Raw genomic sequence first — 16,927 nt, 5'->3', positions numbered from 1 at the left:
TAACCTACCCATTTCTCTTTTCAAATACTTTATCATCTCTATCTGGTTTAGTGAAAATCCTTGTCTCTCAGTTTTTTTTCTCCTCACCTACTTCCCACTCCTCTCTTTTCTATGCTTCAGTAATCTTTTTAATATCTATGAACATGCACTGTTAACCTTGTTTAATTCCTGTATATTCAGTACAGCCTCCATACTCTTTCATTGTGGCTTTTCTCTGTCCTGTTACTCTTTGCTCATTTCATGCTTTCCTTAATTCATTCTGCATATTACATAGACTTCATCATGAAACAGGCCTTTCAAGAAACAGAATGTCAAACAAGGCAGATTAAGCACTAATGAAAAAAGGAACTGTTATAAACTGCATAAATAATTAACATTCTGTGTACTCCAGAATGAGATTTTCACTCTGCAGCGGAGTGTGCGCTGATATGAAACTTCCTGGCAGATTAAAACTGTGTGCCCGAACGAGACTCAAACTCGGGACCTTTGCCTTTCGCGGGCAAGTGCTTCGGTAGCTCAGTTGGTAGAGCACTTGCCCGCGAAAGGCAAAGGTCCCGAGTTCGAGTCTCGGTCGGGCACACAGTTTTAATCTGCCAGGAAGTTTCATATCAGCGCACACTCCGCTGCAGAGTGAAAATCTCATTCTGGAAACATCCCCCAGGCTGTGGCTAAGCCATGTCTCCGCAATATCCTTTCTTTCAGGAGTGCTAGTTCTGCAAGGTTCGCAGGAGAGCTTCTGTAAAGTTTGGAAGGTAGGAGACGAGGTACTGGCAGAAGTAAAGCTGTGAGTACCGGGCGTGAGTCGTGCTTCGGTAGCTCAGTTGGTAGAGCACTTGCCCGCGAAAGGCAAAGGTCCCGAGTTCGAGTCTCGGTCGGGCACACAGTTTTAATCTGCCAGGAAGTTTCATTCTGTGTACTGTTTAGCTTATTCATGCTAAATTCAACCAAGTAAAATAAGAAAGAAAGCTTTTACTTAAAAAAAAATAAAAATCATTTAAAAAGTAATTAAAAAAGCACAGGTCCTTCTTTTTAGTTAACTAGCTACAGTTATTCTATTACTGCTTGCATATTGTTTACATAGTTACACTAATATTAATTCACTTATTCGTCCATGAGGATGTTATCAGTTGACAGAGGCCTGTTTGCAATGAATATTACTACTTGCTATGCAACTGACATTGAGCTTCAGTCCTATAATCAATAAAATGTATGATCAAAAAAATACAGTGAATAATTTTATTAGAAACAAAGTAATAAACTTACCTGGAATTTGACTTAATCTATTTTAAAATATTGTCCTTGGCTAGTAATACACTTATCCCAGAGATGAATGCATGACCATAAGCATTTCCGGAAGGCTTCTTTTAGAAGGGCATTCATCTGCTCTGTCATGGTCCTCTCAATGTCAGTAATGGTGTAGAAATGTTTCCCTTTAAGCACAGTTTTAATTTTTGGGAAAACCAGAAGTTGCATGATGCTAAATGTGGTGAGTAAGGTGGATGTGGACAGACGGGAGCACTTTTTCCAACAAAAACTCATTAATCCAAAGAAAGATGTGGCATGGCATTTTGTGATGAAGAAGGAAACCATTGTCCCATTTTTCTTGTGTCTTTCTTTGCCCATCATTTTGAAAATGTTGCTGTACACCCCTGTAAAATTTGGCATTTACAATTGTTCCCCTAGGACCAAACTCTAATCACACTATGCCCTCAATATAAAAAAAAACACTGAGCATCACTTTGATATTTGATTTTGACTGACATACCTTTTTAGGACAAATAGGGTCCCATCTCCAGTTACAGTTTTGGAAATGAAGTCCAAATCTGGATGAAGATGATCCATCAACTCCATGCAAACTGACACATGATTTTCCTTCTGTTCATCACTCAAAAGTCTGGGAACACATTTTACACTAACTCATTTCATTTGCAAACCATCAGTCAAAATGCTTTGCACAGACGTATATGTGATGCTAAGTTCTTTAGTTACCTCTCAGATAGTTATTCACTTCTTTGAACAAACAATTTTTGAAAATTTTTTGCATGTTTTCTCCTGTTTTTTGAGATTGATGGACGTCCTGAATGTTGCTCATTTTCTACAAACTCATTTCCATTTTTAAATTGCCTGTACCAACTACAAACAATCTTCAGAGTTACAATATTATCACTACACACCGATTTCAACATTTCATGAGTTTCATTGGCGATACCAGTACACGAGTTTAGTCAGTTTTGTATCCTCTGGTGATCCTTTATGATATCATCACTACTAAATTAACTTCTCATGCATTTTTTAAATTATTGTGTATACCTATACCCAAATCCTAATTTACTCATCATGCTAAGTACTTACAGATAAATTATTGTTTTACAGTGGTGTTTCTTTTGAGTGTACAGGAGTTGTATGTCCAGAAGCTGAAGTTTATGGACAGCTACCACCCAACTGTTTTCTGAAATTTGATGCAGCTCATTGCTGTGCTACAGGACTTCACTGTTGTAAGTAATAAGTTAGCAGTTTGTTCAGAAAGGAAAATTATAATTGGAGGCAATGACAGTGGTAATGTAGTAAGAAATTCACTTAAAATAATGAATGATGTCCATCTAATTTTTGTTTGTTTTACAGCAAACTGTAGGAATGTCAGTCAAACAGGAATTTATAATATTTAAAAAGTAATATATACTACTTAAACAAAGATGTTGAAAGAACATGATAAAGCAAAGATATGAAACAGAATAGATAGTTACTCACCATATAGAGGAGGCACTGAGGGGTGGGGGGTAGAAAGCACATGTGAAGCTGGAGTGGAACAGGGAAGGGGATGAAGAATAAGGAGGAAAAGAAGTCCCTTCAATACAGCATTGTCACCCTGGTTGTCACATCTGCAGTGAGAAGCAGTCACCTCTAAATATGCCAAGGGTCTCGCTGAGGCCTCCGCAGACTGATATTACCTTCACCACCTTGTCCAGATACAGATCTCCTGTGCCTTGTCTCTCCACTCATTTATCATACACCCAAGGACCAGTCAGTGCAAGTTAGGGATGCTAACGCGAAGAGCAATATGTTGGTGGACATGGCTTCAGTCGCACATGCAAACAACTCTGTCCATAACACAGTGAGTGTAGTGGGTGGAAGCTTGCTCCCGGACACCACACAGCACACACTTTTGATGTAGGGGAGAAGCCACTGACATACACTAGCTGTTTCCTCTTGACACCTGCCCCCTAGACTGCCAGTGCGAGCAAAAGCTGCATCATGGATGAGACACCTGTCTCACGTGAATGTCACAGTTACTAGCTACACTGGGGCTCCTGAGGCTGCTGTGATTACAGCTGTGGTGAGTAAAAGTCTGGCATTCCTGAAGGGGGGAATCAGACAGTGAGGGAGATGGAGGCAGCCGCAAGGGGACAATGTGACGCGGACGCATCCTCTGGGAAGCGACCTGCAGTGTCTTCCAAGGAAATCTCCATCAAGAAGCCTGCCGCCTCAAAAACCAAAGCGCCTAAGGTGTACAGACAGAAGAAGGGCTCTGCTATGAACATGAAGGCAGCCAAGGGTGACCTCACCACTGAGGATGGCTTCCAAGTGCGACCAGGAAGCACACTGGCAGGGCAGCTGTGCTCACACAGACACACTAACAGATGATAGTAACATACAACCAAGTAGACCAAAGATGGCCACTCCTCCTCCTATTGTTATGATATGGTCAAGTGATTTTATGAGTTTCCAGCAGCTCTTATATAATGTAGTCCAGTCCAAGTCTCTTGTCGCAATTAAAACAGTGTACTGAGATACTTGTAAGGTCACTGTTAAATCTAGAGAGCATTTCCATGTGGTCATGGGTGTGGCTAAGACCCAAGGTCTGCCATACTATGCACATTTGTCATAACCACTCAAACTGCTCAAGCTTTTGCAAACTACCTTCTGAAATGGACCCAGCCAAGCTCAAAGAGAAGCTGGAAAAATTAGGTTTTGGCATCAGATCGGTCTCCCATTTGAAACACCTTGTGCAAATAAATGGACTCAGGTGTTTATGAAAATTCTAATAGATAATATTGAAAACAGGAAAGTATTCCAGGGCAAAAGCATTGCAAACATCACTGGAATACAAGTAGAAAACTTTGCAGCAAGGGCCAAAGAACACTATGTCTTTGGTGCCAAGGCCTGAATCATGTAGCAAGATTTTGCACTTGCTGCCCAAATACATGAAACGTGCTAGGTCACATGAAAATCATGAATGCAAAGCAAAGCCAGAGGAAATGCCTCAGTGCTGCATTTGCACCCAAATGCATCTTGCTAGCTATTGCGGGTGTGACGCATTCCAATAGGCCGATACTAAACAGTGCACCACTAAGGCTCTGGCCAGACGAGTCACTCCTGGCCTTAGTTTTAGTAATGTTGCATGGGGAAACTGTGCCAACCATCCCCCTCTTCCCCCCAACCCCCCCCCCCCCCCTCCCACCCCACTCAGGCTGTACCAGCACAGTCATATATGGAAAAACATGCTAATGGTTATGGCTCACACGCCACCGTAAAAAACACAGGTCAGCAGGTTGGAATCAATGCCGCACATTTTGCTCCCCCTTTCTGGTAGGATCTTCATGGTATCCTTTAGTTTGAAGTGCCAATGTGTTGCATTTTGCCCTTGGCTTCAGGAGTTTCTTGTTACTTTGGTCTTGGCTGTTTATAATGTCTTGACGGTTTGGGATGTTTTCCTTTCCTTGAGTATATCATTTGGTATGTCAGTGTTTTTACCAATCAATGCTGCTTGAGTTTTTCTTCATGTAACAGATCAGGTCATTTTGTACTTGGCATCCAGCACAATTGCTAACCAAGGGAGCTAATGTTTTCATTATTTGATCGTGCACAATTATCATAAAAAGAATGTGCTGCCTTGATTCTTTGTTTAAGAGGTTGCCCTTCAGCTGGATCATGCAACTGCTGCACTGGATAATCCATCTGGGGTTGTAGTGCTGCACGGAGGGCTCTTTTTGAAGACACTGGAGTGTGTTGATGTGGTTATCCATATGTCGTGGCGCCACCATTCAGGATAGAGAAAGTTAGTTCTGTGCAATATTCTGAGCACAAGTTACAGCCAGGTGCGGGCCAGATTGTAGTTGCATGGTGCAATCTAACGAGATTCATTCAAGTGTGGCAACTCTCCTGGACGGCGGGGCATGTCACACTAATGGCTACACACAGCAGCAGATGGGGCACCAGCATTCCAGTCCACGGCGGGTCATTGGTTCTACCCCCTGGTGCCGATGCGGGGTCCGTGGCCAGCCAGCCAGCGGCAAGCCACTCCACGGCTCGTTACCACGGGCAGTCGTCCTGGCTTCCAACACACTGGATTGATTTTTTTTGGTTTTTTTGTTTTTTTGTTTTTTCAAGTGTGACTCCTGGCAAGCCACGTTGTAGGTGTTTTGAGTGGGCATAGTGTTTTTTGTTGTCAGAGTAAGTGTTAGTGTATTTGAGGCAGTAAGATTTATTTTTTTCTCATGGCATTTAATTACTTTTGTATTGGTTTATGATGATACTGAGTGTGATGATATGGAGCTGTAGGAAGTCAGGTTGTTCTTGTACTTAAATGTTTTGTTTCGGGACTAACTGGGAATGGCAGAGCCATGGAAGCAAGGTGTGTCAGAACCAGAAGCGGTACAGATTTTGTTGGAAACAGTAGCATAATTGGCAGCAGACAATATGCAGTTGAGAAATGAATTAACATCTAGAAGTGAACGGGAAACCGCATCTGATCAGTCGTTGTTGCCTAGGGTGCAAGAGATTGATCCAGCTGCCGCGAGTTTGATTATTCTGTTTTCTGGCAAGGCATCTGACGATGTGTGTTCGTTTGTGGAGGACTTGGAAATTTCAGTGGTGGTGAATGGTTGGTCTGATGAGCAGTTGTTACATATAGCCAAGAATAGATTAATGACTGAAGCGAAGACATATGTAAGGTGTTCTGAGGCCTTAAGGAAGGCAGGACAGTTTAAGCTGTTAAAGGAATGGATTTTACGAAGGTACAAAAAACAGAATAGCGCTCGGTACTTTAGAGAGAGGTTAAGTACAATGACAAAGAGACGGGGGGAGATGATGGAGAAATTTGCTGACAGGATAAGGGAAATTAATGAGTATACTTACGAGTTGGGTCAGAGCGATGAAGCAAATAGTGTCCTGTTGCAGGAGGCCGAGCAGAGGGCACTTGATGTATTTTTGAGAGGGTTACCGGTACATATCTCACAGAAAGTGCGTGAAGGGACTCCGAAAGATTTGTATTCAACCATTCAGCTAGCAATTCGATGTGAGGAAATAGACGTGGCAACAGGGTCACACGAGAGGCAAACAGTAGTGGTAGGATCCATAGGAACTAAAAAGTTTAAGATTTTGTTGGATACAGGGGCACAAGTGTCAGTGGCTACTGAGAATATAATGGGACGAAGGAAGCTTGACCCACCACCTTATAGGTTGCGTGGAGTGGGGGATAAGGAGGTCACGCCTTTGGACTCGGTGACAGTTGACCTTCGAATAGAAAAAGTCCGATTTAATGCATGCATGGAGGTAGTACCATGGGTAAGCGAGGAATACGACATGATCCTAGGAGTAGACTTCTTGCATCAACATCATGCCAAAATTGACCTTGGACAACGAACTGTGGAACTTGTTGGAATGTTATTTCACCTACGGGAAACTGTTGTCAATGCAGAGCTGTCACGAGGGGCGTTCAATGTAATGAACAAACCAACTGAAGCGTGTACATTAGCATTAAGTCTTAATTCACAAGCCAGCCAGTGTGGCCAAGCGGTTCTAGGTGCTTCAGTCTACGGTCACAGGTTCACTTCCTGCCTCAGGCATGGATGTGTGTGATATCCTTAGGTTAGTTAGGTTTAAGTAGTTCTAAGTTCTAGGCGACTGATGACCTCAGATGTTAGTCCCATAGTGCTCAGAGCCATTTGAAGCTTAATTCGCATGAGTGTGTGTCTAGTAGCACTGGGAAGTCGCTTTGGGTAAGTGTGGAGTCAAATCTACCTGTGGGTACAGAAGGTGTTATTGAACCACTGGAGGATAATGAAGTTTTGGGTTCACTAGGTTGTTTTGGGAAATGTAGTGTTGTACACGTACAAGAGGGGAACGACGGGCGAGTGGTTCCCCTGAATGTGGATAATTTTAGCGCTGCAGACGTGAATTTGTGGAAAAGAGTTTTAGTAGCAAATTTGGATGTGCCAGATGATGAAGAATGGTGTTCGAGAGGTAGGCGAAGCGATCAACCACTAACTGGCGATAGAACTGCAGTGCATGTCAAAATTAAGCATTTGAAAGGAGCAGAAAGAGAACATATGGAAGAATTATTGTGGGAATTTGAGGATTTGTTTTTTCCACAAGTTCCGTTACCAGCAACTCCTTTAGTTCAACACAGGATACCAACAGGGAATGAAGCACCTAGAATACCGAGGTATTTGCAGCTGATTGTGGAGGATTTGATTGATCAGCAGCTTGCAGACGGTATTATAGAGCATAGTAATAGTTGCTGGGGAGCGGACATTGTCGTTGTGCCTAAAAAATCTACAGATGGAACTAAGAAATACAGGTTCTGTTGTGACTACCGATACCTCAATAATAAGACTGTAATGTACGCATACCCCATTCCAAACATAAAGGAGACTTAGGATCACTTAGGACAGTGCCAGTACTTTTCTATGATGGATTTGACAAGTGGTTACATCAGTTACAGGTGGCTCCAGAGGATCATCCGAAAACTGCTTTCTCTACACCTGGAGACCATTACCAGCACATTAGAATGCCATTCGGTTTGAAAAACGCTCTGGCAACGTTTCAGAGGTTGCTAGATAGTGTCTTGAGGGGTTTGAAACCCAGCAGTGTGTGATCTATTTGGATGACATTATGGTGTTTTGAAGTAGTATGGAGCAACACAGACAGCAGTTAAGGGAAGTCTTTATGAGGTTAAGATCAGCTCGTTTGATGTTGAGCCTGGAGAAGTGTCATTTAGCATTAGAAGAAGTAAAATATTTGGATCATATTATCAGTAAGGACGCAGTGCAAACAGATCCGAGGTTGGTACAGGCTGTAAGGGATTTTCGGGAACCGAAAACAGTTAAGGAAGTGCAGTCATTCATCGGAATCTGCAATTTCTATTGAAAGTTCGTGAAGGGTTTTGCAGATTTAGCACAGCTGTTGACGCGATTGTTACGGAAGGATGTGAAAGTTGAATGGACAGAAGAGTGTCAGAAAGTGTTTGATAAACTGAAAGAACTGTTAACATCAAGTCTGGTTCTTGTGCTTCCTGATTTTGAAAAGGAGTTTATACTAGCATGCGATGCATCGAATCAAGCATTAGGGTGTGTTCTTGGTCAGGGAGTTGATGGGAAAGAACATCCTGTAGCCTATGCGTCTAGGCAATTGAATGCAGCAGAGAGGAATTACTCAACAACTAAGAGGGAGATGCTTAGCATAATCTATAGAATCACATATTTTAAATGTTATTTAAAGGGAGAAGATTTCGGGTAGTGACAGATCATGCTGCATTGAACAGGTAGTTGGGGTTGAAGGATCCATCCACTAGATTCGCTTGATGGGCTGTGAGGCTTGGTGAATTCAACTAAGAGGTGGTGCACAAGCCTGGGAAGAAGCACGGTAATGCAGATGCACTAAGTAGGAAGGTGGCAAAAGTAGAAGTCATAGGTTATGACCTAGCGGTATGGCAAGAATTACAGGACACTGACAACAATTGTAAATTGTATCGGACACAGCCACAATTTAACATGTACGACAGTCTTCTGTGCAGGGAAACGAAGTTAGGGCCAAGGGTAGTAGTGCCAGCGAAGTTGAATGATGAGGTTTTAAAGGAAGCACATGATCACGTGTTATCTGGTCATGGAGGGTGTAGAGCGACTAATAGGAGAGTGGCGGAGAGGTATTGGTGGAAAGGTAGAATAGGAGATGTAGATCAGTATGTCAAGAATTGTATACCATGTGCGCAGAGAGCAGATTTGACTCGGAAACAGATACAGCTACAACGATTACTGGAAGCGACATGTCCATTCTCTTTGCTGGGGATTGATGTCTTACGACCTTTTAGGCGAACACCATTGGGGAACAGATTCGTTCTCACAATAACAGACCATTTTTCGAGGTATGTGGAGATGGTGGCTATGCCAAATCAACAGACAGCAATGGTCGCGCAAGCGTTAGTAAACAACTGGATTTTAAGTTTGGTGCACTGGAAACAATAATTACTGACCAAGGGACCAACTTCATGTAGGATTTAATGAAGGAACTGTGTAAACTGTTGAATGTAAAGAAGTTGAGGATGAGTGCGTTGCATCCACAGGCCAACGGAAGGACAGAACGGGTCCACAGAACAATCGGGAAGATGCTGAGTTCTTAAGATCATTCTCATCACCATCAGTGGGACGAGTATTTGAAGCATATTGTATGCGCATACAATGCAAAAGCCCATACAAATACCGGTTTGTCTCCATATGGGGTAGTGTACAGGTGAAAAATGCCATCACCATTTGATTTAGTGAAGCTACAGAAAGGAAGTACTGGTGAATCTGTACGTCAATTTGCAAGGACAATTCGGGATGTTTGGAAACGAGTACAAAAGGCGAATACAACGGCTTTGCAAAGGCAGGAAGACGCAGTTAAGTGGAAAGGAAGTTTACCACAGTATAGAGTGGAGCAATGAGTAATGCTGTCCCGTACCTATACGCAAAAATGGAAAACAAAGAAGTTCCTCACAAGGTATCAAGAGCCATACCAAGTTGTTGAAACCACATCCCCTGTTAATGTTAAGCTTCAGCTGCCAACTGGAACGACGATAGTACACATTGGGCAGTTACGGCCATTTAAGGGTTGCCTGGATGTGATGCCAGGCGTGTCACAGGAAGGAAAGAGGAAGAAAGAGAGAGTGAAGAGAGGTGCTAAGCACAGAGAAAACCAGGAATATAGAGTACAGCATGAAGTACAGTATGCTTTGCGATCCAGAAAGTAGTAGAGTATTCATAGTTTTTGTTGTTTTTCTGGTTATGTATCATTGGGTTTGCATAGATTAATTAGGCATTGTGTTTTATAAATGTTTTCGTGTATTTTGAGTCTGCTAGGGATTTTAGTCTTTCGATGAGGGAGGAAGGGTGATGGTGATCCCTGTCTCAGGTCACTGAAAAGGGAAGTGTGGCGTCTGACGTATGTGGAGTGTTGTTGGAGGAGAAATCAAACGCAGTTCTGGATAGATAAATGCGTCGGAGTAAATTTTGTGGCAAAGCCATAATAAATATGTGTTGAACGGTGTTTAAATTTTTAGTTATCGACAGTGCTGGGCCAGGAAAGTCGTGTTTATTGCACCAGTTCATATAATGTAAATTTAAGGATGAAAGTAGTCACACAATTGGTGTTGAGTTTGGATCAAAAATAGTGAATGTTGGAGGAAAATCTATGAAGCTACAAATATGGGACATGCGCATGGTGCAGTTATTTTTAGCCAGGGGAAAATGAATTGACTGTCCAAGGGACATCGTGGAGCCAAAATTGAGCTTGCAATGGGTCGGAATGGACTGGATCTTCTCCATGTACGAGAATTTAGTAGTAGTAGCAAGTTCTTTTGAGCGGGGAGCATTTTCAGAAGCGAAACGTATAGAGCTCGAGGGGAGCGGAAATTTAACCAGTGGAACTAAGGGGAACATAATAGGACCAACCTTCCACCTGCCAGTGTCAATTTCAGGAGTCACCCAATTGAATATTGCGCAGCCACCGCTGTACTGGCCAGAAGCCACTTTAGAGTTTTGCCAAGGCAGAATCTGACCTTGTTAAATCAAACTCTGGAGCCAGATCTGTTGAGATCCCTAAGCCAATTCATTTTAGAGCAAGAGGGGCACATATCAGCAGAACAGCTTGTTCAACATGTCGCTCAGTACAGGGAAAGGCAACGGCAAATAACAATCATTTTGAGCACCTCTGTGCCAAGTGTCATCGCAGCCTTAACTCTGTTATGTGTTGTTTTCTTTCTGATCAGGCGGAGAGCTAATTCCAAAATTGAACCAAGGGTAGTCCAAGTGCCAGTGGATTGAGACGAGTAGGTAAGGGGCTGATCGATCAGTGGTCGTCCAGTAAGGAATTTTTACATTTGGTTTCATGTCATGGTTTTAAGAGGGCACTAGACCACATTTAAGTTTTCTAGTAGTAAGGAAGTATGCCATAGGTGCCGACCCAAACAAGTTAAGAGCTAGTTAATGGTCGACCCGGGAACCGGATCTTTCCGAAGAGGGGAATAATGTAGCGGCACCACCGTTTAGGACATGGAAAGTTAGCTTTGTGCAATATTCTGAGCACACGTTACAGCCAGATGTTGGCCGGATTGCAGTGGGTTACACATATCAGCAGTTGCAAAGCAAACAGAGGCCACAGGGGCGTAGAACTGCCGGAGAAGGCACACGCAGCAGTTTGCATGGCTCACGTTGCAGGCAGAAGGGGCCCACTGGCCAACCTAGTGTGTTATGAGTACGTGACGCGAAGCGGCGCAATTGGCAAAACAGAGGTGCACAGCCGAGTATAAATTGGTGCTGTTTTCTAACGAGATTCATTCAAGTGTGGCAGCTCTCCTACGTGGCGGGGCATGTCACACCACCGGCTACACACAGCAGCAGATGGGGTTCCAGCATTCCAGTTCACGGCTGGTCATTGGTTCGACCCCCTGAGGGCGACGTGGTTCCATAGCCAGCCAGCCAGTGGTGGGCCACTCCACGGCTCGCTACCGTGGTCAGTCGTCCTGGGTGCCAACACATGCCAGAGGCATCCCGAGGCAAGGGCCACAGATTTGGACGCCAGATCATGGGCGCTTGTCGTCACCGCGTCCTAAGCCATGCTGGCTAGGGAACACGGCGTGGACCATGTTGCAGTTGTCAGTAGGCCGCTCAGTGGCTCCTTGGTGCAGTGCGAAGGCAACGAGGATAGGGACAGCTGAGTCGGCAGGGACGCAGACCGCTGAGTCAACTGCGGCATCCTGACGATGCCACAGCTCCGCCGGCATAAAAGGCCAGCTCGACACAGCATTGCATTGCATGGGCCACTGAGGTGCTGCCTCAGCATTGCAGGGCCCTGTGAAATAGACTGAGGTGTATGAGGGCACTGTGGTTGGAAACAATAAATCATTTGGAAAGTTCTCGCCGAGTTTTAATACGGCACCTCCTGGCACCCATCCACTACACATATCGTTGGCTCACACTACAGCCATTTATTCCAGAATTGGTCAGATGAGGCACAATGCTGCACACACCTCCACTAGAGAAGTTGTTGTCAGGTGTGGACTAAATAGGGAACGTGTGGCTGCCCAACAGACTGTGGTAGACATTCATGGAAATGTATTGGGGACGGAACACTCGTGAAATGTAAATGCCTCTACAAATGAGGAAACTGGCGCAAATCATGATTATTTAAGAGATGCGATTTACTCTCTCCTGAAAACCATCAAAGAGCTGCTCCAAAATCTTCCAACCATCCTTGTGACAGCAGTGCAGACAACCCTTGCAGCCACCCACTAACAGGCAACACAGGCACACCATGTCTAAGATGGTTCATGGCCTAACCATATGCACATGGAATGCATACAGCATATGTTCCCAAGTAGGAGAGTTCCAGCAGTTCCTATGTGACGAGGCAATTGATATCTGCCTTGTCCAGGAAACCTTCCTAAAATCTGGCATCCATGTGCAGTAGCAAATTTAATTTGTCACTGCACTAATAGGCTTACAGTGGGAGTTGGTACTACCGTCTACATTAAGACCTCACTCAAACTGTATTTTGTGCAGCTCCCACAACTAACAACAATCGAGACCACTGCTATTGCAGTAGAAATGACGTCAGGTTGGATTGTGTTCATTGCAGTTTATAGGCCTCCTGGAAGACTACTAGAATCCAGAGGTTTTGCAGTTACTGTCTCTGCACAGTAAACTTTTTATTGTGAAAGACTTTAGTGCAAAACTCGCTGAGTGGCACTCCAGCATAACAAGCAACAGTGGTTGCCATTTACTGTGTGTAATTTGGCAGCACAACGTAATAGTTCTAGGGCCGTATGACCTGATGCATTAGCCAAACAATGCACGCATCTGCCCTAACATGCTCGACATTGCAGTGGTGAGGGGTGTCAGACACCTCACTACTACAACAAGTCGAGTGGCTCTCTCGTCTGACTATCTTAAATTCATTTTCGATATAGAAAATGATGGTGTGGAGCCATCAGAATTATGGTGGTAACGAGGAAGAGTAAATTGGGAACAGTAGAGAGGACCTGCAAGGCTCTCTTGCTGCCATCCCAGACCCGGATATCATCGGTACAAACGAGACATTGAGGCAGCTTACAGTGGAAACACTCCGGGCTGTAGATGCTGCCACACTTAGGGGTACACAAAGGCCTCCTCACAGATCGCACCAGTTCCCCCCTGAAGTATTACAAGCCATTTGAGACAAGAATAGGTTTTTTTGTGAGTGACAAATTACACGCCATTCTGCCACCAAATGCCACCTAAATCAGCTGCGCCACGAAATAATGGTGGCAGTGGAAAACCACCAAAATCATGATTAGGCTGGCAAAGTAACCATGCTTCACACTGAAGATGACTCTGCCTGGCTACTAACTTAACAATTCCTACCAAAAGGGCACTTTCTTACTCCTCTGAAAGTCGGCGGAGCAGTTGTTTGTGAACCTGATGCAAAAGCCAATGTCTAGGCTGATTGCTTTGTGGACAACTTTACTCCAATAGCGGATGATTTAGATGAGCAGCACATGCAAATTGTACAACAACGGCTGTCCATTTTTCTTGCAGGTAATGCCATCAAACCTGTCACTGAGGAGGAAGTTGCTGCCCAACTTCACTCTTTAAATACTAGGAAGGCCTGCGGCTGTGACCAGGTGGAAGCTCTTATGTTGAAACAACTCCCACCTGGTGCACTGTGACCTACTTCAAACGCTTTCAATTACGTTCTGTGGACTGTCATCTACCCTAAGCATGGAAACATACAGAGGTGGATGTCATTCCCATGCAAGGCAAAGACACGAGGCTTCCTCAAAACTATCGGCCGATCACTCTGCTCCCTGTTCTGTCTAAAGCATTCGAATGAACTTATATCAAATGGCTCATGGAGCATGTGAACAGGGAGGGGGCTGATTCTCTCAGAGCAGTTCGGCTTCTGGCACAGCCACAGCACACAACACCAATTACTGCGTGTTTTTGAGGCCACGATGGAAGGCCTAGAGCATTGGAAATACTCAGGGGCAATACTTCTTGATGTCTCCAAGGCCTTTGACTGCACGTTGGCACGAGACGAGGGCCTCCTCTACAAACTTTTTGTACAGGAGTTTCTGATGCTGCACGTCAGGCACATCTGCATGACCGGACTTACCCTGTTTGTGGCGAAGATGGCATCTCAAGTAATACGCCTATATGTGCTGGAGTGTTGCAAGGATCAGTTCTCGGCCCCCTGCTGTACTCTCTGTATACAGCCGAGTACTCTCTGTATACAGCTGATGTACTGCACTCAGACAGAATATCCTTAGTATTGTATGCAGATGACACGACACTCTACACACATTCCCACACAATCGACATCACTCATTGCCATTCACAGGTGGCATGCGATATCCTAGGAGCCTGGGCTATGAAATGGCGTCGCAAGTTCAATGCCATGAAAAGCCAGGCTGTCACAATAACATGATGTAGATTGCTCGTGGACCTTCAACTGTTGCAAATCATGAGAGGCTCCATCCCCTAGTCTTGCACGGCTAAGTATCTAGGGGTAACTCTTGATAGGCATCTGAACTGGAAGCCACATATTCGTGAGGTCTGGGGGTAAGCTCATACTTTCCCCGTATTAAATCTGGAATAAATACTTCCTCCACACTGTGGAATTACGCTATATCTAGCATAATTACACAGTCTGGAGGAAGCATTGCTGTATCTAGCACTGATCTGACCAATGCTAGAATATACATCCGCAATGTGGAGAAATATACCTGATACCCATATTCATCAGCTCCAAGGGGTGACTCACCTTGTACTTACTGCGAGACTACCTGACCAGGACCTTGCATGAGGAATCAGGAATCCCCATGATAAGGGATCACATAAAACAGATTGCCCATCGGCTCTGTGAAACATTGCAGCAGTCTGACAATTGGCTAGTTTCAAGTCTAGGAAACCAGCAGCCCAGACAACGGACCACCAGGTGGTCCGACATGCTTTGGCAGTGAGGCAGACTCAAGACACACACATCAGTGCTCACAACACAGAGGTAACAAACAAAACAGTTAGACGCAAACAAAATACACTTCGAGGGAATGAAGGAACACTTTTACAAAACTTAGCCTGTGCAAAACTAACAATTAGAAATGCCCCTTAGGAAAGGGGCAGGTCAAGGACCAACCACAAGGGAGCACCCCCTTCATGGTCCAGTACTAAGTAGGACTGGAATAACTGAATCATGTTCTCCACCACGGTTTCGACTACCTATCACCCTGCTCTGAAATGAGAAATATGCTTCCCCTCCCACAGTGGTTTTCTGTTACCCACCAAATCTACCAGTATCCTTGTCCATCTCTGTTCCAGCTCTGATCCCAACCCCTTGCCTCATGTCTCATATCTCCAATCCCTTTAAAACACCTGGTTGCAAACCCTTCCCATACATCCCCCTACTACCACCTACTCCAGTTCTGCCATAGGCATCTCCTACCCTCTCAAAGGCAGGACCATCTGCAAAAGAGCCATGTGATCTAGCAACTTAGCTGACACGGTTCTGCAGCATTCTACACGAGCATGACTACCTACAAGCTGTTCGTCCACATGAATGGCCAGTATCAAGCTGTAAAGAACACAATCGCCAACAACCTCATTGTCAATGGGATGTTAAACTTTAATCTTCATTCCTTCTTTTTTGTGAAGAAGAGACACATGACGACCTAGTTGCCAAATGTGCCACTCAACACGATGTGCTTGCATTCAGCTACTGCCACATCTGAATCCTTCTCGCCAACACCAGCTTTTCTGAACTGTGCAGCTGAGGACCCTCCCTGCAAGACATCCTCCATGGGCTCAGCTGTCACTAGTCCCTGTGCTCCACCTGCCTAGTTGCCTTCCCTGTTCAAGTTCCACCCACTTGCAGGTCTCCCTAGTGCATCTTCACAGTTATTTCTCCTTCTCAGCTTCTCTCCCCTCCCCACTCACTCTCAGTGCAGCCTCATGATACTGTACCTAGCAGCCCACCATACTTCATATAATAATTTATTCTGTCAGAGTAACCTAATTACTGGAATATTCCTATTACCAGTTTCACCAGTTTGTCACCACCTTAAGAGGTGGTAGTTAATCCACAAATAGTTCCGTTGTAACATTTAAAACTCAAGTTATATGCATTCTGACAGTCATGGAACAGTATAAAATATCTCAGTGAAATATGTATGTCATCACATGGTAAAAGAGACTACTGATACATTTTATAATTTTCTTGATGCTCAGAACATATATAACTTGAGTTCTTATGTATTATGATGAAACTGTTTGTGGATGAAGTATCACATCTGAAGAGAGCAATAAATTGCCAAAACCAGTAATGTGAATATTGTAGTAATTTGATGGTTTTGGCACGGTAAATTGTTATATAAACATTTATAAGGTCATGTGCTTCCTGTCAACAATACATGAATTCTTAAAAAAAAGCCCAGCATCCTTTTCCCAACATATCCGCTTGCACCCACAGGCAACACTATTGTTTAATAATCATATACTAATGAGAAATGGTGTTACAAATTTAGCACAACTTGGCTGTACATTTTGTTAGAAGTTTAACACAATTTTAAAGTCGCATAGTGGTTTTTGTTACACATCAAGTGAACTCTACTGTGATTACAATTCATTGGTGTGATCTGTTT

At 44.0% G+C, this 16,927-nt stretch overlaps 1 protein-coding gene across 1 annotated transcript in view; it reads left to right on the top strand.

The window, feature by feature from the left end:
* The window catches only part of LOC124777699, a 103,068-nt gene that overhangs the window by 24,166 nt on the left and 61,975 nt on the right, over positions 1-16,927 (top strand). Inside the window, exon 4 of the mRNA XM_047253184.1 lies at positions 2,374-2,495. Within this exon, the coding sequence (XP_047109140.1) occupies positions 2,374-2,495 (122 nt within the window). The remainder of the gene's footprint in view (positions 1-2,373; positions 2,496-16,927) is intronic.

Source organism: Schistocerca piceifrons, chromosome 2 (assembly GCF_021461385.2).
Source record: "Schistocerca piceifrons isolate TAMUIC-IGC-003096 chromosome 2, iqSchPice1.1, whole genome shotgun sequence".
NCBI lineage: Eukaryota > Metazoa > Arthropoda > Insecta > Orthoptera > Acrididae > Schistocerca > Schistocerca piceifrons.
The sequence above is the reverse complement of the archived record's forward strand: the minus strand, read 5'-3'. Positions and strand labels throughout refer to the sequence as shown.